Source organism: Lethenteron reissneri, chromosome 40 (assembly GCF_015708825.2).
Source record: "Lethenteron reissneri isolate LAM-NWPU_2019-01 chromosome 40, ASM1570882v1, whole genome shotgun sequence".
In the NCBI taxonomy this organism is placed as follows: domain Eukaryota; kingdom Metazoa; phylum Chordata; class Hyperoartia; order Petromyzontiformes; family Petromyzontidae; genus Lethenteron; species Lethenteron reissneri.
In genome coordinates, this window is record NC_083818.1 from 7,580,365 (window position 1) to 7,600,110 (window position 19,746).

Below are 19,746 nucleotides of genomic sequence, written 5' to 3' on the forward strand. Positions count from 1 at the left end.
ATCCAGGCTCAACGCCTGCTTCGCTTGTGAGATTTTGGTGGGATTGGGCGCATTTCCGGTGAAGAGGCGATGAGCCGAGCGGGTTGGTCGGTGGCACCTGGGGTGGTGAATGCTACCGGAATCCACCATGAGCAGAGAGCTTAGCATATATACTGTGTGATTTAGAGAGACACTTCAGATTTACTTGCATATTATATGTTCTTGGTTCTTTCGGTAAAGTCACGTAGAAGGGAAGTAATAAAATAATAAAAATAAAACGTAATAAATATTTTATTATGTTTTATTTTAAATATTAATCAATATTTTATTATGTTTTATTTTTATTATTTCCATTCTACGTTACTTTACCGAAAGAACCAAGAAGATGAATCCCTGCAGTCACGAAAGCTTTAAATCGAAATTTGCATATTATAATTCTATAGATGCTACATATCGCATTAGTTTTTTATATATATATCAAGAAATCTCTCTTCCAAACTCCGGTATCCTTATTTTTATATATATATATATAAAGCTACCACTGAGATGTGGCTATCATAGAAATCTGTAATCTAGAAATAGAATTCTTCAAGAAAATCACTGATAGCGATTGCCAACACCCATGGTACCAATAAGACATTTTCGCGCCAATGGATTAAGGAACAAGAGAAATCAGCATGGGCTCACCGTAGCTTCTGCAGTGTCTGTTCCTGGTAGCTCTGGTTCGTCACGTAGGGGATGTAAACGTGGAAGTTTTTCTTCGTGTGCTCGCTCACAATGTCGCAGATGTCCGGCACGAGTATGTTTTCTGCCACTCGCGTTTCCAGATCGTGCAAAAACCTGGAGTGATGCACGCAAAGGTCGTGTAGAGATCACCACCTGTCTGCATTGATCCTCGCAGAAGTGCGTTGGGGTGAGGGCGAGCACGTGTTTCGGGAGCTCAAACCGAGCTCGCGTGCCAGCTCGGATTTGCCTTCAAGGTATGTACGTATGTCTGTAGAACTTCTTTCGCGCCGTACATAGCCAAACGTGCTAACTGAAGGTGCGGGAAAAGGACAACAAACTAAACAAAAAAGCAGTTCAAAATAAATTAATTTTCAATCTTGATGGTTTAAATGTGCATAGCTCCAGTGGCTTCTTATTGGCCCTGCTTACGATGCAAGGCGAGGGATGGGCGCAAATGGAGGGTGCTGCTCACCCTTCTGGCATTAGCCACGCTGGCGATGCTAGGGGAGGGATAGGTGCTGATGGGAGGCTGCCGCTCACCTCTCGCTGGCCGAGGCCACGTCCGCCAGGTTGGAGAAGAGTGCGTGCTTGTCTGCCTGGCTCGCGACTTTCTGCAGCTCGCACGAGTCTTGGAAGTGGTGGAGGGCAACCTCCAGGCTCCGCAGGTAGGATGCTTCCGACGTCACGAGTTCGAACATTGCCTGAGCGCACGCGAAATCGGAATCTGAAGTTTATTTCCCACCGAGTAAAAGCCCATTGAGCTAAGAAGCTGTTTTTCAAGAGTGACTCAGCGGGCAGACAACGTCAAAGCATTCCATAATTACAGATTTAAAAAAACAAACCTAAAAATAGCAATTATGTTGCAAAGAATTACATTCACACTTAAACAGCACAGACAAAGCACCATCACGCACGGAAACCATGCAAACCTGGGAATATCACCGAGATACTGGGCTTGAATGCAGCTTTCTATCATCTATGATGAACTGTGTTCTTTAGCGTAGGGAGTTGATGATCTCAGCCCTATCGCATACATTTTTTTGCGCTGCATGTAATTTTGCTCATTTCCAGCTCCGAGAGTCAAAACTATTGGTTTGACCGTCATCCGACGAGCACTGGTTACTGCGGCAACCAATGGGAAAGCGCTGCCACCAACTGAGAAGACCAGTGGCCACTTGAAGAAAGGATCTGAGGAGTATTTCGATTTAAAGCTGTCGTGACTGCAGGGATTCATCTTCTTGGTTCTTTCAGTAAAGTCACGTAGAATGCTGCTTGCGTTGTGGCCGAAACGTCGTGAGAATTATTTTATTATGTTTTATTTTTATTATTTTATTTCCATTCTACGTGACTTTACCGAAAGAACCAAGAAGATCTGAGGAGTAGTTGAGAGATACCTCCTTCCGCATTACCTTTCTCTAACACAGCTGTGCAAGACATCCGAATGCATACTCCCCGGCTCACGAAACAACACCCAAACCCACCCAACCCACCCACCCACCACGGACCTCCTGCCTGCTGCACTCCGCCGCCGAGATGGCGGCGAGCACCCCGCTGCTCTGGACTTCCGGCAACTCCTGCCACAGCGAGAAGAACGGGCTGTAGGTGCGTGCAGGGTCGGGTGACGGCTCTTCCGAGGGAGCCTCCGTGTCCAATCGCTCGGGCATCCAGCCGACGGCAGCCTTGCCGCTACTTTCCTCTTCACCGCTGCCGCCCATGTCTCCTCGTCCACTGCTCGGTCTCTCTCCCGTGACCCCCGCCTTGGCGTGCTCCTCCAAATTGAAGCCCTCCACGGCCACGGAGATTCGGATTTGCTTCATGCAGTCCCTCCTCTGGGCTATCATGTTGTACTCCTGGTAGAGTTTCACCGCTGCAAGGACAGATGAGACGAGCGAGCAGTCGACCGCATTATATCGGATGGGTCCGAAACTCACAAGACCTCGGATTCTAAGCAGGGTTGAGCCTGGTTACATATGTGTGTGTGTCAATTAGATGCTGATGTTAATGTATCAACCATAACCGTACAAGTTTAAACAAAATAAAAATCGAGGACACTACAAGCATCGTTATGTGAACAGGTCTTACAGGCGAGTATGGCAAGCAGTACTGGCCAAATACACAAGAAAAGGCATACACATCTCAACGCATTCCAGTTGTGACTTAGTAACAAGATAAGAGTAGAATGGTCCCCTAATTATACACATTGAGAAAAAAAGTATTATTCAACAAAGAATATTAGTTTCACAATTTTATCCCAAATCGCGCTATCGTTTTCATACAAGGGGACAAATAAAAACAAGTTGAACTCTCGCAGGGCAGCCCAATACCGTTGTTAGAAGACAGGCGGCAGAGGAGGGTGAGAGGGAGAATTCAGAGTGGGGGTGACACACTCAGGAGGCTTGAGCGGGTTTGGTTATTTTACGACGGCAATTGGTTCCACGAAACTGGTCGTTCAGCGATTTGGCCGTTAAGCGAGTATAGCATATACATGTTAGTGGCTTAATTCGTTCCGATAGCATCAAAAGTTAAGCTTTAAACCCCCAAAAATTTACTTTATAATATTTAAACAATGGATATCAATACATAAAGATACTAATAACATTATTAACACATAATATTAAAATAAAATAGTTAATAAATGCATTCATTTATATTTACTGTACCTACAACAGCCCGTCGTTAACAGGGGAGTGGTCGGGAAGCGAATACATTGGGTTCTATGGAGGACTACACTATACACTACACACTATATTACTATACACTACACTATACACTACACTACTATACACTACACTATACACTACACACTACATTACTATACACTACAATACTATACACTACACTATACACTACACTACACACTACACTACACACTACTATACACTACACTATACACTACATTACTATACACTACACTACTATACACTACACTATACACTACACTACTATACACTACACGATACACTATACTATACACATTGGGTTCTATGGAGGCACTACACTACACTACTATACACTAAACTACTATAGACTACACTATACACTACACTACACACTACACTACTATGCACTACACCACACACTACACATTGGGTTCTCTGGAGGCCCGTCGTTAAGCGATTAGTCGTGAACAGGGGTGCTCGTTAAGAGGGGTTCTACTATACACTACATTATACACTACACTATATACTACATTATACACTACACTACTATACACTACACTATACACTACACATTGGGCTCTATGGAGGCGCTACACTACTATACACTACATTATACACTACACTATACACTACATTATACACTACATTATACACTACACATTGGGTTCTATGGATCCCCGTCGTTAAGCGATTAGTCGTTAACAGGGGTGCTCGTTAAGAGTGGTTCTTCTATACACTACATTATACACTACATTATACACCACACTATACACTACATAATATACTACACTATACACTACACTATACTCTACACTATACACTACACTATACACTTCTATACACTACACTATACACTACATTATACACTACACTATACACTACACATTGGGCTCTATGGAGGCACTACATTATACACTACACTATACACTACATTATACACTACACTATACACTACATTATACACTACACTATACACTACATTATACACTACACATTGTGTTCTATGGATCCCCGCCGTTAAGAGATTAGTCGTTAACAGGGGTCCTCGTTAAGAGGGGTTCTACTATACACTACATTATACACTACATTATACACTACATTATACACTACACTATACACTACACATTGTGTTCTATGGATCCCCGTCGTTAAGCGATTAGTCGTTAACAGGGGTGCTCGTTAAGAGGGGTTCTACTGGACAGATGTTGCCTCGGTACAACACACTTACAATGTGCCATCTGGTTGTACATGGACACCCTTCGGTCACGTTGTTTCCAGCCGTGTGCGTTTTCTGAGCGTCTGAAAAGAAAGCGTACAATAAGCACAAGGCTGTAGGAGTATGCGAATTAAAAATATGTAACGTAAATATATTATTGGCTATGGGGCCGTCCGCACCTGGGGGGGGGGGGGGGGGGGGGGGGGTCAGACATTTGTGACGATGTGTGACGAGGAGGAGGGGGGGGGGGGTTGAGATATGTGATGTCACGGAAAAATGCGCAACTTTAAATAACTATAGACAACACGTTCTACTTAAATAAACATACTTTTTAATATTTTTTTCGTACAACATCAGAGTGCAGCGCCACATTAAATACGCACTTCAATGACAATAGTTTAAAGCGATTTGAAGCATGTTTTATATTTTTTTTGGGGGGGGCAAAGCTTTGTGACGTCATATTTGAGGGGGGGGGGTCTGACTTTTTGTGACGCCGTGTGACGAAGGGGTGGGGGGGGGTAAAAAATCGTCCAAAATCGCGTGACGTCATTTATGGACGGCCCTTATGACAAAAATCACCCAACTTCTTAGTAATGAGAGCACAGTCTCTTTAGTAACAGGCTTGAAGAAGAGGACGCTGTTGGTTAAGTCCAAACTGAAAATGAAACGTCGGGTTCTGTGTGAGCTAACTTGAGTGGCAAATGAAGAGACATCAAAACGACCATTCTGCCAGGGCCGCCCAAAGTTTTCCTGCAGGCCCTAGAGTTGGAGGCTCAGGGAAAGAATGCCACGTCCACGTGGGACCCCCCCCCCCCCACCCTTATTCTAAAACTATATATTTTTTTAGTTTTCATGTTACCAGATAAAGCCCACTGACCTATACGTAGCGACCTGGCTATAACAAATGACAGCTCAACAACGAAGTGGCTGATCATCATCATCACGTGGAACTTTATAGCAGCCAAATACTCAAAAATGCATGTTGACTCTAAATGTAGAGGGGGAAAAAAAATAGAGGAGCCCGAGACAAATCCACGCTTGCTACGGGGAGAATGAACATACAAACTCCAAATACAGTAATCCCTCGCCACTTCGCGGTTCAAGTTTCGCGGCCTCAGTGCATCGCGGATTTTTAGAACTGATTTAAAGGCCTCATTATTATACCTGTGCAGTAACACCATCATCATCATCATTCATCATCACATTCATCGAACTGCACAGGTCTGTCATCGTCGTCATCGTCGTCATTGTCATCGTCGTCGTCGTCATTACTGGAGTCAAGTCTCAAGATAATACTGTCATTGGTGAGTGTAGACCACCATAATACGTATTGTATGAGAGAGAGAGTGAATGTATAATATTAAGGTTTTATAATTAAATAGATTTATGTAAAATATATATATAAAGTATAAATATACATATTTTAAACATTCTGGTACCCACACACACATATACGGAAATTCCTAGGGGGCCAATCCTACTTCGCGGATTTTCACCTATCGCGAGGGGTTCCGGTCCCCATTAACCGCGATAAACGAGGGATCACTGTATACAAGAATCAGGTTTGGATCGGACCCACGACCCTCATGTATGCCAGGCGAGGTAGTTAACATCTCGCCACCACAACAACTAAAACAGCCTCGTTGTGGAGGCCCGGGGCATATTGCCCATTTTGGCCACTCTCTTTGGGCGGCCTTGCATTCCACCATTGATTTGCAATCATCTCCAGCAGCACGCTCGTGTCATTCAGCGGCCAAACAAACGTACTCGATGCTGTCCGTGTTGCTTGATGCCTTGGGGAGCTGTTTCAGGAGAGGGTCGGTGGCTTCCGTGCTCAGAATTTCTGAAGGTTCCGACAATGACACCTTTTCATCGGACACTACAAATCAAACAGCAGGCAATGCAGATGCACAAGGAAGCACGGTCATTAGTACAGGTGTCACAGTGTGGCCATCAATATCGATCTTTAAACTTACAATACACATATTAAGTTGCGCCTGTGAGAACGTATTAGTTTGTTTGTGTGAACGTTGTATGTGTCTGTGATGTCCGAAACAGTCTTGGACCGCTACCCTTCACCACCCTGCACTGACCGGAGTGGTGAAGTATGATAAAGAAAAAACCGCCACGACTTAACGGCATGGGAAATTTAATAAAGGAATGTAAATTACTGCACCGTTGTTTTTCACATTTGAGATATGACATTAGGAAAAAGTGTCCACTCTTCCGAATAACGTCAACACTTTTAAGACTGGCTTTACAGCAGAGGGCACATTTTTGTGATTCCATAGAGAAATTCGTGCGTGTCTTCAAAACAAAAACAAAAAACCTATCGACCTCTTCTCAAACCGATCTCGTGCCTGGCGGGAGCTGACTGACAAGGCTGCCCAGCACATAGAGATGGCCTTGTTGCTCAGAGATCGGAGCACTGAGCCGACACCACTGAGGACCTGGGTTCAAATCCAGGCCTGCGATGAAACTAAATTTCACAAATATAGCGAGTTGGTTGTCTTATCCTGGCCACCAACGACTGCGCTAAAAAAAAAAACAAATCACAATAACTGTGTTGCTGCACTTCTGACCGTCATGCGACAAACATTATTCTCATATGCAATGTGTGTGCGCGCGGGAAAGTGCTGCGCTCTACTATGTGGACCGAACGTCACTTAAATGGATCTCAGTGGTAGCTCTGTGATATCCAATTCTCTAACATGAAGGCTTGCACTGCTCTGCAAGATATCCAAATGGATCCTTCATCTCATGACGTGATGTCGGGAAAAAATTTTAAAACACAAATGCTGCATGGGACGGGTGACAACACCTAAAATGCAGCTGAAGACAACAAAACAATTGGCAGAGAATAAACTGCATGCCCACCTTCCTTGCTGGGCACAGTGTGCCTGCGGCGCATGGCTAACTTGCGCCTGGGGCCACCCTTCAGATCTGCCTCTGATTCGCCCAAATGCACATCCTCACAGGCCTCCGGATGTGCCACAATTATTGTCATAGCTCTCTCACCCCTCCTGCGAGTCCGGATTCTCTCGTACATATCCAAAGGCCCCGACATGCACGGAGACGCAGACGAGCCGTCGGGCACATCCAGAGCATCCTTCATTCCGGACAAATTGAAGCCGTCGACGTCCGACATGTACGCAGTGTTCGTATCGCTCTCCACTGGGTCCCCGTTGAGGGTCAAGAGTTCGCCGTCACGCTCTTCGCCGTAGTAGTCCGACGCTAAGCACAGCTTCAGGTCGTCATCGTCCTCCTCCTCCTCGGACACGTTCTTGGGCTGGTGGTACTTGGAAGGGCGTTGCCGAGAGCGCCTTGCACGCTCCATCGATTGCTGCACGGTGTCGACCTCCATTTGCGCGACTTTGTGCGTTGCCGATGGTTTGCTGGGGAGGGGTGGGGGACAAGCGAGGGCTACGCCGCAGAGTCGTTTCGCTCCATCTCCACGCTGCACGGTCACCACCCTGACGGCCCTTCACCTCCTCAAATTCCAATTCAGCGGTGGAGTTTCACTTCAACAAGGTGTTGCCAATTCCATTTTGTTACATCGATGAAGATGTCCGATGCACCATTGTCATTGTTGTCATTTCCCGAATCAATATTGGTATCCGACGCTTGCTCTCGTGCAAGATTCACTGCACCTAAAGAAAGAGCAAACGATGAAAGCACCATCATCAGTTCAAGTTGTACATCTTTACATTTCAGACTCTGAGTTCTGACATGCTTACCCCACAGTCAGCAGTACTTTACTACTTTTAGAGTAGCAATTTACAGTGTTAAACATTTCTTCATTTAACCAGGTGAGAGTCCATTCAAATTAATTTTCTCTTCGTGAAATTCAGGCTTGTTTAAACCAGTTTATGTGGATAAATAATTTTCGGTACAATACAGCGTACAATTAGGATTTTCATGTAAAAAGCTTTCAGGAATGTGAACGCATCTCAAGAGACCAGTAAGTTTGTGTACAGCATGCCAACTCTGGAATCATGGTTGCATCAGTAAAGTCAAGCCTGTTGTTTATACAGTAGAACCTCGGAGATCGAACGCACCAGAACTCGAACAAATCGTGTTCGAACAATATTTCCGAACATTTTTTACCCCGGAAACCAAAAAAAGTTACTGCAGCTACGTACTATTAACATTCCTTCCCTTTATTAATGCTACCCCTATCCCCTCCCTTTGCTAATCCTGCATAATGCACGGGCATAATATGACTTTGAAACCCCCCGCACACCTCCTACGCATTTCACAAGTAGTACTAATCACATACCTGCATTTCCCATAAATATGCTAAATTCCTCTTGATATGCAAATTATTTTGTCAAGGCGCCCTTCCCCCCTTCCAACCCAGCTTAAATATACGCTCCAAGCGTGGTGGTGTTTCATTCAGACGCTGTCTCCCCGACAGACCTGGTCTTCACCTGAGGACGGCTGCTTGCGTTGTGGCCGAAACGTCGTGAGAATTATTTTATTATGTTTTATTTTTATTATTTTATTACTTCCCTTCTACGTGACTTTACCGAAAGAACCAAGAAAAGAAATTCGGAGGTCAAACGGGGCAATCGCGACTTGAAAGAACCTGTACAGCTGAGACGCGTATGGCCAGCGTGCGTGACGCTTGCATAGACAAAGGTTTTACCGTGTGAGAGGCAGAAACAAACCTCTTCAGATAAGGTTTTAGTCAGAAAGAGCTCAAGTGACTCACAGTTAGTGGCAGAAAAGAGGCACAAAAGAGAAAGAACCCCAGAAGGGCAGTTCCCCGACGTTATTATGGAAGGGGACTCCCCTTCCAAACAATAACACCTCCTCCTCACCACCTTCCACTCAAGCCATCAACTCTCCCTTACTACAAGTAAAGTGAAGTTCAATGTTAATTTATTTCATATATTTATTCATTTATTCCATTTATTTATTGTTTCTTTTTTTAATGATTTTATGCATGCAATTCATGTAAACTTCGTGTAAAATGCTTTATAATGAGATATTTATTGTGTCTAGAACCAATTAATGTCATTTGCATTAATTCTTATGGGGAAAATGTATTCGGTGTTCGAACAAATCGGTGTTCGAATGGCCTTCTGAAACGAATTAAGTTCGATCTCCGGGGTACCACTGTATTTGAGATTGGTTCTTCTAAGGTGCCGTGAAGTGTGAGGCCTATTGGGTCTACCGTATTTGTATTATTGTAAAAAAAAACTAATCTATTTTTCGATTTAAAGCTTTCGTGACTGCAGGAATTCATCTTCTTGGTTCTTTCGGTAAAGTCACGTAGAAGGGAAATAATAAAATTATAAAAATAAAACATAATAAAATACAATTCTCACGACGTTTCGGCCACAACGCTGTCGCCTCGACAGACCTGGTTTTCACCTGAGGACGGCTACTTGCGCTGTGGCCGAAACGTCGTGAGAATTGTTTAATAATGTTTTATTTTTATTATTTTATTACTTCCCTTCTACGTGACTTTACCGAAAGAACCAACAAGATACTTAGGCAGTGTTCTTCATTGCAAGGTCCGCGGGTCACTGGCGGCCCTTGGTGGCCTTTAGTGCGGCCCCCGACAATACACAAATAGTAACAACACCCCTTGTAACAAGTGGTGTGGCGGCCCTCACACCGATGTCTTATCGGCAAAGTCCCCCCCCTGTACTAGGGCAAGACGTCCCCAAATGTTACCACATCTGCAACTAGCCGCTGGACTTATAGGCCTTTATAGTATGTGTGCACTGTGATAAGACATTTACAATGTGGCCAAGGAGTGGTGGTGCAGTGGATGAGTGCACTGCACTGTGAACCCAGTGACTGGAGTTCGATTTCTGGCAACGTCAAGGATTTCATTGTATGTACGTATGTTGAACTTTTTTCGCATCGTGCGTAGCCAACCGTGCTGCTAATCGGAGGTGCGGGGGAAGGACAACAAACTAACACGGAGTTTATTTCCTTCTTCTTCCCCAGTGAAGCTTGTGGACTAAGTGCCACAGAATCTAAATGCAAATTTAGTGTAAAGGAAGTTACTATACACGAACTTGTCCGAGTTCCCTATTCAGTAACCTGCTTCAAAGAACCCCCGTGAACAAAAGAGTGTGGAAGGATTATTTACCCAGAATTGGACAGACAAAAGGTTGTTAATTCTCATAAATAATTGATTTAAAATGCAGTAACACCTGAACACCTACATTTCTCTTTGGTGTTTAAGGAGATTCGGACACATTATTTACGTACCAACAGAAACAAGAATTGTTTTGCTTTTAAGTAACATTCAGTAACTTAAGATTACGACCAAACCACCTGGCATTTGCCCAATCTTGTCAAGGTCTTCCCGTCTATTCTCCTGCATCTACTCCTCCTCACCTTTACTGACCCACACCGACTGGCATGGCCAAGTCGGGTCAAACGACCCACAGGGCACAGCAGAGGGCGGAGGGGAGGGAGGAGGTGGTGGGAGGAGGGGAGGCATCATCCAGCAGCGGATTGACAAAAGTAGCTGTACACGTACACATGCACACGTACACGCAAATAAAGCAAAAACAAATCTCCACGTGAAAAATGTGCCACGGGGAGTCCCTTCTATGCTGATAAATATCTTAAGAATCTTAACTTCTGGGTCATGGGTGCAGGAGGGTGGGAGGGTGGGTCCTCTTGGCACTTTGTTCACACTCATGCACCTGGCGGCGGGAGATGGGTGTCGGCCGTCTAAGCGAGAAAATATTTACCTGGCTAAATATTTGCCTGCCCGAAACATGTATTTCATGTCTTGTACGATTACTGCAGAGCATTCAGATGTCTTAATGGTCACAGTTAATGTTCCACTGAGCCACTTTAAACAAAGTTGAGTATCGTCCGCCGTGCAGTCAACATTGGGAAGGCAACATTGACAATGTTGTAAAGTAGCCGTTTGACCAACTCGCCCTGACTATATCCAATCTTGTCAGATCTTAGATGCTAAGCAGGGGGTTGATCTTGGTTAATACACTTTTAACTGCAAGGGAATACCAGGTGCCATAGGCTTGGGCTGCGAGAAGGCCAAGGTGATGGCAGTCCAGCAACGGCTTCTAAACGTCAATGTGCTCATATGGGCAGGACTTCTCCAAGTACCAACCATTGGAACTTGGGTTAATCTCCGTGTGTCAAACGTTAATTAATGCAACTGACCAAACATTCCAGGACAGAACCCTCCTGCAAAAGTCTTAAGATTCGGGCCAGTCTCGTGACTCCTGTTTCATCAATAATTTACTATTACACCTCATCATGCAATGCGTTTCATGTGGCAAGTAAGATTCTAGATTTGAAGCTTTCGTGACTGCAAGGATTCATACTCTTAGGTTTCTTTCGGTAAAGTCACATAGGCAAAAATAAATAATAAACATAAATAATAAAATGGTAGAAATAACAGAAATAAAATATTTATTTTATTTCTATTATTGTTTCTATCATTTTATTATGTATTATTTATTAATTTTTTACCTACGTGACTTTACCGAAAAAACCTAAGAGTATGGCAAGTAAGAATTTATTTTAATAAAAAAAAATCAATGCACCGTCCAGGGCCGATTCATTTTACAGCAAGACAACCCCTGGGAATTCAAACACAGGTATAGAATTGGTGATCTGAGAGACGAGTCAATGCCCATTAGCCATGAGTTCGCTGCCTAATGTTGGTTGTACTCACTACCAGTGAAACGTTATACCCAATTATTAAACGTTCCGGGCAGCTCTTCAACACAACGGTGGTGCTGCTTAAGCGGTCACAAATTGGCCACGTTTGTTCATCACGTGACAACTTTATTAATTGGCTGTGTCGGGTGGAGGAGGGTTTACGACGCAACATTTTAATTATGTCATCCGGCCCAAAAACAATGATGAATCACTCCCAAGTTTCGGACGTTATTTGTTCGGCTTCCCCCACACTATATTATCATGACAACACACCACCTCCTTTCTTAAGTGCATTACAGAGTAGAAGAGTAGTTATAGCAGCCCCCGAATGTGATTTATGCTCATGCCCTGAAGGGCAGTCGGGCACCAACCACCACCAGCTGAGTTGTAAATAAACAGCCACAACATGACTCCTCTGTTGCTTAGCGACAGGGCCCACAGAACAAACACCTCAATATACATAATCAAGAAGTAACATCACAGCCAAAGCCGATGCCACAAACACCATCATCGCACCTCGCCAACGCTTTGTACCCTCCGCTAGATCCCGCAGCTGCCACACAGTGGACACGCAGGGACCTCCTGAGATCTGCCATAACAGTGTCCCGCCATCCTGTCTTAGGCCAGTGGTTCTCAGCCAGGGGTACGCAGACCCCTGGGGGTTACGTGGCAATGTCCCAATATCTTCTTGTTTTTTTCGGTAAAGTCACGTAGAAGGGAAAAAATAAAATAATAAAAATAAAACATAATAAAATAATTCTCACGACGTTTCGGCCACAACGCAAGCAGCCGTCCTCAGGTGAAGACCAGGTCTGTCGGGGAGACAGCGTCTGAAAAATGTCCCAATAAACAACGAGAGGTGATATATAAACGTGTATTTATATCATACCTGAGTCATTGGTGAATAAGCAAGTATGAATCTGCCAATGTAAAAATAACTACGATAAAGTCTGAATCCATATGGTTACCCAGAACGATATAAAATACCTTTCTCTAAACTCATTGCTCGTAAACAATGCGGTTCCCAAAAGTGACCAGCGAGCGTGAACCAATCACGTCACGCACGCAGAGCGTCTGTTGAATTTTGTATTCGCTTGCAGTTACGAGCTAGTTAGAATACCTCACAAAATGGAAAATAAAAAAAAATCTATAGATGTTTAATATTTATATATTTATTATCTCAGGACTTGTTGGGGGCCCAATGGTATCCACAAACACTGGGAGGGAATGGTTACACCCAATATGTTGTTGTTTCAGTCACCCACCCAACAGACGACAACAAATGACACGAGTAATAACCCCTCAATATACATCAAACCGGTAATGCTACCAGGCCCTGTGGGATAGTTATGAGACCGAAAGGGACATCAACGGCATGGAAAGGACTACAAAGTAGATTTATAAACAAAAAAGTGTATCTGCGGATTATATAGACCAACCTTTCTTAACCTTTACTGCAACCTTGCACCCCTATGATTCTCAATCGTAAAAAAAAGTATGTTCATAAATACATAGGGGTTTGACGAAACAAAGTAGTTGTACTTAGAGGCCCGTGCTTAATTTGTCTTTTCGATGATTTACCTTCTAAACGAATCTGGCCACGTCTCGCATCCCCAGACAGGGCATCACGCACCGCCTGGGGGTGCGTGCACCCCAGGTGAAGAACCAATGACATCGACCTCAAGCTTAAATCAAACGATGTCAATACAATTACCACCATCTCAGCGTGGCTCTGCTCCCCCCCCCCCCCCACCATTATAAACGGTAGGAGGACCCTGGTCTCGTATTAACACGGTGCCACGTTTCCGCGGCCATTTTAAATTAAGGCCGAGCCGTCGCCAGTTATTGATCCGTGCCTGGGACACAGCCTGCTCCATCATCTCGCTGCTTCAAAATCTGCGCGTGCCTCTGCCGCTCCCTTCCATCCGCCATGCCACCCGTACACGATTGCAATAAGGGGCCGTCCATAAATGACGTCACGCGATTTTGGACGCTGTTGTTGGCCATATACAATAAATGGGTACTAATAAAGTGTTGCTACCTTCGGTGGCACCAATTTCTTCTCCAACCCATGGACTCTTTGGAAAAACAGCCATGCGACGTATTGTATGTATGTAGGTCTAACTTCTTTCATACCATGGGCGGAGTTTGTGGGGGGAAGGTACGGGGGGCAATGCCTCTCCAAAACTGGACACCTTTATTAATTTAATTTTAGTAATTTACAATTAAAAAAATAATATGCACTCGCGATTCCTAATGTGAGGGATAAAGCGAACCCATGCCCCCTCCCCACCCCCAAATACAGAAGTCAAACTCCGCCTGTGTTTCCTACCGTACGTAGCCAACCATGCGAATCGGAGGTACGGGAAAGAGGGAACCACGTGGCTTGGTTGTCCTCGTTTTCCCTGGGTCGTCCCCTTGTTGAGGTAACCGTCCTCAGGAAATCTACAAGTCTTCCCGTGACGTAAAAAAATCCAGTTTCTTTTTGTCAGTTGCATGAATGACACGAAAACTGAAGCCAATATGGTTACATGCAATTCCCCCCTCTCCTGTTAATGAGATATTCTTCTTCCAACGATATGACGTTCCTTATCCATACACTCACGGGTTTCTACATTTGAACGAATATTTGTCACATGAATTTCAGATATATTTAACTTCATAGAGTCGAAATTGCCAAATTAACTTAAAAATATAATTGAATGCTTGTACCATATCATGTTTTTTGTGTGTGTGTGCATTCATTGGTAGAAGGGCTCAGACCATCTATTCACTCCACTTGCTCCACTCGAGAAGCCAGTTTATTATTCACTGGTGGCTGCCCCAATTCAAATCCAGGATCTCAGCAGTTACCGGCTTAGAGCTCTGAGTTTTTACTCAACAAAACCCACGATGATGCACAGGATTATTTGTTCTTATGCATCAGGTTGTTTTTCACTTTCTTGTAAACATCCTTAGAGCCTTTGAAATGGCTGCTAAAGTCTGTTAGATTGCAGGCCAACTAAGCGTTCCGCTGTCGCTAATCTACAGAGGTGCGACGCGCCAAATTGTAGCACACTTTTGCGTGCCCAGTTAAGGAGTCATTCTGGGCAAAGAACGGCCAAGTCTATCTAATAAACTGGGTTCAACGGGTAACCGATTACTTTTGGCCGATGACCTTTGAGTTACAATGTAACACAGATGGAGCGGCGGCCAACGAGTGGAATGCATCCTGGAGAAGACGTCCACTGAGTAAGGTGCAGCAACGAAATCAGCCGGCTCTAGGTGGATTATTGCATCGCAGTATCATGGGACATAGTTGACGGCTTTGGGGGGGGGGGGTACTTTCATCCAGCAGTAGATCGATCACAGCTGATGATGATGACAACATAGACAATACATGGCACAGCAGGTTATATTATCATGCTTTGTGTGGAGATGTCTGCACATGCTTGCATGCTTGTGTGTGTGTGTCTGTGGGGAGCGGTAGTGTGGTGGTTAGCGAGCTGCACTACGAATCCGGCGACCTGAGTTTGATTCCCGCTCACGGCTACCAACACCAATGAAGATTCTGTGAGGCGGTCCTGGGCTTCCCCATGTCGACTCAGCCTCAAATGAGTACCTGGTGCGATGTATAAACATCACCACAAGGTAGACAAAGGCGGCCGGGCGTGGTGCTGGCCACCCACCCCCTCGTGTGCCGTTCCGGCCTTCATAGGTGCTACTCGCTAACAGCACTTTCCCCAACAGTCTGTTGAGGCTATACGGGGGGATCTTTGTATTTGTTTTCTCTGTTACATTTGAGTCCTGTGTGCGGTAATGTGTTATGTGTTGTCGGTGTATATAAAAGATCAAACGTGTGTGAGATTTGACTTGAAAAAAAAATTGCTGAATGTTTGGTCTGCAACTATTCTTTACCTTCTGATTTGGAGGTGGGGGGGGTCATAATTCGACGAAAAAATAATACTGTCGATTATCTGTATTTTTATCACCTCTAGTGGCTGCAGAACCAATTAAACGTAACCCTTTTTAAAGGCAATTACCCAAACCCTACCCTCACAGTTCCCTGTATAAACAGGACTCTTCGTCTATGCTATCACATACAGAAAATAAAATACATTTTACATGTACTAGCCTTCCAGTCCAATATAATACAGCACAGTCCGTTTAAGCAAGCACACTCTGGGACTGGATTTGACATTTTGGGTTTCATCAGCAATCCGGCTTGTTAAATAAATGCTGCTGGGTAACCAGATGTTATTGGCAAGAGCACTCAATCGAAAAGATAGGGCCCTGATCTTTGCAGACAGCCGTTCAATACTCTGCAAACTCACGTGTTAATTTTCGATTTAAAGCTTTCTTGACTGCAGGGATTCATCTTCTTGGTTCTATCGGTAAAGTCACGTAGAAGGGATATAATAAAATAATAAAAATAAAACATAATAAAATAATTCTCACGACGTTTCGGCCACAACGCAAGCAGCCGTCCTCATGTGAAGAACAGGTCTGTCAGACGCTGTCTTTCCGACAGACCTGTTCTTCACCTGAGGACGGCTGCTTGCGTTGTGGCCGAAACGTCGTGAGAATTATTTTATTATGTTTTATTTTTATTATTTTATTCTTTCCTTTCACGTGTTAATGTTGGGCAGTAACGTACACCCTAAAAGCACAACTTGGTTATGTGCCTGCACATTAATGATGTTATTTTGTCCATCGGGTTGCAGTACTTTAGTATACATATGATAAAGATTTGAAGCTTTCGTGACTGCAAGGATTCATATTCTTAGGTTTTTTTCGGTAAAGTCACGTAGGTAAAAACATCAAAATTAATGAAAATAAAAAAAAACCTAAGAATACATATGATAAAGCCCTGTAGTTTACTATACTGTGAAAGACTTATGCCCCCCTTTGCTTCACTGTAGAAATGACCTACGCTAGCAAAATGCTTGTTTCCATGCTATCGGGTTTAACATCTTGTTGTTGGGGCATCCAAGCGACATTTTCAAGCAGTCCTTGAACTCAAGAGATAATCATTGTGTTCTTGCGGATTCACAAAAAGCAATGCGGACTCTATGAAGGTGAGACACACCTTACAGTATACAGTGCATGCCTTGTGTGTGTGTGTGTACCTTACGCCCAGACACTTGATAAGTGTGAGCGCAATAAACACCGCAACATTAGGCCAACGTTGGCATGTGGTTGGACCAAGATTGGACCAATGTTCCGTGATTTCGTTCATTGGGAGCTTCTAAAAGTAAATTGAAACTTGAATCCTACGATCGTATACTCCGGATTTTAAGGCGCACATTCCCCCCACCATGTACCGTGTGTATTTTTAAACCAGAAGTTGGGTGGGCGCATCTTACTTTCCGGAGTGTATTATACTCCACACGAAAAAACAACGATACGCTCAGTGTGTAGCAGAGCACGCAGCATTATTAACAATGTCAAGGGGGGCACACCAGAGAACCAACGCGGCCATGCGTAGGAGTTGTGACACGAAGACAAAAACAAAGTCAGTTTCTCCCAGTTTCCTCCAACTTGCTCGCAGGTCAGCTGATAACCCGTCCTCAGCCCGGTCACACGACATGCACGTGCTGTGTGCTCTTCGTGATTGAGCACGCAAGTCGCTGCATGTGTCTTGGATGCCGCGTAAAGAACAACATAGAGCTTACAATGTATAATACATACTGTGCACTCGTGATAACCCAAACAGCCAAACGTTTTGGCGAATGGCCTTTGGGGCCGTCCATAAATGACGTCACGCGATTTTGGACGATATTTGACCCCCCCCCCTCCCCCTTGTCACACGGAGTCACAAAAGGTCAGACCCCCCCTCAAATATGACGTCACAAAGCTCTGCCCCCCCCCCCCCCCAAAAATAAAACATGCTTCAAATCGCTTTCAACTATCGTCATTGTAGTGCGTATTTAATGTGCCGCTGCACTCTGATGTAGTAGGAGAAAACATTTATTAAAAAGTATATTTAATTAAGTAGAACGTGTTGTCTATATTTATTTAAAGTTGCGCATTTTGATGTGACGTCACTTTTCTCACCCCCCCCCCCCCCTTGTCACACATCGTCACAAATGTCTGACCCCCCCCTAGGTGCGTGACGTCATTTATGGACGGCCCCTTTCCTCATAACACATGTATAACACACGCCAAAGACTCCCGTTGTATGCTATCAAGTACAGAAGGGATACAATTAAAGTTTTACAAAACTATTAGCAACTCGCAACTACATTTTTTTAAGACATGGGAAGAGCGGTTAGAAATGTATAAAAACCCAATAAGATTGGTACGTTGAACAGTGATTTAAAAATATATATATTTAGGTCAAAGGCCATAGGTCACACATAGCTCATCAATGCCATCGGTCCCTGGTTATTTCCAGTCAGAATGAGGCCCTCACTTGATTTTGCACGATTAAAATGACTCAATAAAGTTCTATGATCGACTACACAAGTTTGTTGTACTGTGAAGTCGATTCCATTTGGGAATGAGCCTGTGCATTCATACTGGGGTTACTCGAGATTGATACTAGACACACATTAAGTTAATCTTCTTGGTTCTTTCGGTAAAGTCACGTAGAATGGAAATAATAAAAAAATAATAAAACATTTATTTTATGTTTTATTTTTATTATTTTATTATTTCCATTCTACGTGACTTTACCGAAAGAATCAAGAAGATGAATCCCTGCAGTCACGAAAGCTTTAAATCGAAATTTACACATCAAGTTTTGCACATTACACATACATGTATCAATAATGCATGATTCAAAGGCAGCTAGAGTAATTGTAATCCAAGTCGGAAGATCAAATTGATCTCCTGGCATGGCAGTTGAAACATTGGGTGGGAACCATTATTAAATCCCCTTGCTTCTAATCACGTGACAGTTCATGTCTTTGTTGAGGGAGTGTGGTTAACTACCTCCTCTTCCACGACGTCTGGCCGACGTGGAAAAGTATGCCACGTGGGTCTCTTTATAGCTTCCCCTACTCATGCCTTCAAGAGCAGTGTCTTCACTAATTTTCAGAGGGGAGGGGGGGGGGGGCATTTTCACCGATAAGACATCAGTGTGAGGGCTGCCACACTTTTGAAACCATTAGGGTTCGACAGCACGCTGGGATGTTTTCACATTTGGGTATTGTTGGGGGCCCGCACATCGGGGGCCGCACTAAAGACCCTTAGAGGCTGCCAGAGGCCCACGGACCTTGCAATGAAGAACACGGCTCTCGGGTGAAGGCTGATCTGCCAGTAGTGGCGTGAGTGGCTCATTGCAGGGCTGCACTTTTACCAAACTCAGTATCGTGGCCTCAAGGGTCCATGTCTCGCTCACAGCGGTCAGCAAACCTGCGGCTCTGGAGTGACATGTGGCTCTTCGTAGGACTGTTTGGTGACGTTATTTATTAAGGACCACCTTCTCATATTCACATACATTGCGGCTCTTGAAATATTAATAATTTTTTTCCGAATTCGAAAAAAATGGCTCTCGTTATTTTGGTTGCCGACCCG

At 44.1% G+C, this 19,746-nt stretch overlaps 1 protein-coding gene across 3 annotated transcripts in view; it reads right to left on the reverse strand.

The window, feature by feature from the left end:
* LOC133352384 (rho guanine nucleotide exchange factor 19-like) overlaps nucleotides 1-19,746 on the reverse strand; it is a 40,642-nt gene that overhangs the window by 13,271 nt on the left and 7,625 nt on the right. For 2 of the 3 annotated variants that reach the window (XM_061567993.1, XM_061567992.1), the window contains exons 2-7: nucleotides 7,459-8,231; nucleotides 6,349-6,460; nucleotides 4,594-4,664; nucleotides 2,211-2,572; nucleotides 1,246-1,406; nucleotides 667-819 (exon numbers count right to left, since the gene is read on the reverse strand). In XM_061567993.1, the coding sequence (XP_061423977.1) occupies nucleotides 667-819; nucleotides 1,246-1,406; nucleotides 2,211-2,572; nucleotides 4,594-4,664; nucleotides 6,349-6,460; nucleotides 7,459-7,945 (1,346 nt within the window). In that variant the 5' untranslated portion in view covers nucleotides 7,946-8,231. The remainder of the gene's footprint in view (nucleotides 1-666; nucleotides 820-1,245; nucleotides 1,407-2,210; nucleotides 2,573-4,593; nucleotides 4,665-6,348; nucleotides 6,461-7,458; nucleotides 8,232-19,746) is intronic. The other variant, XM_061567995.1, reaches the window with a different exon arrangement.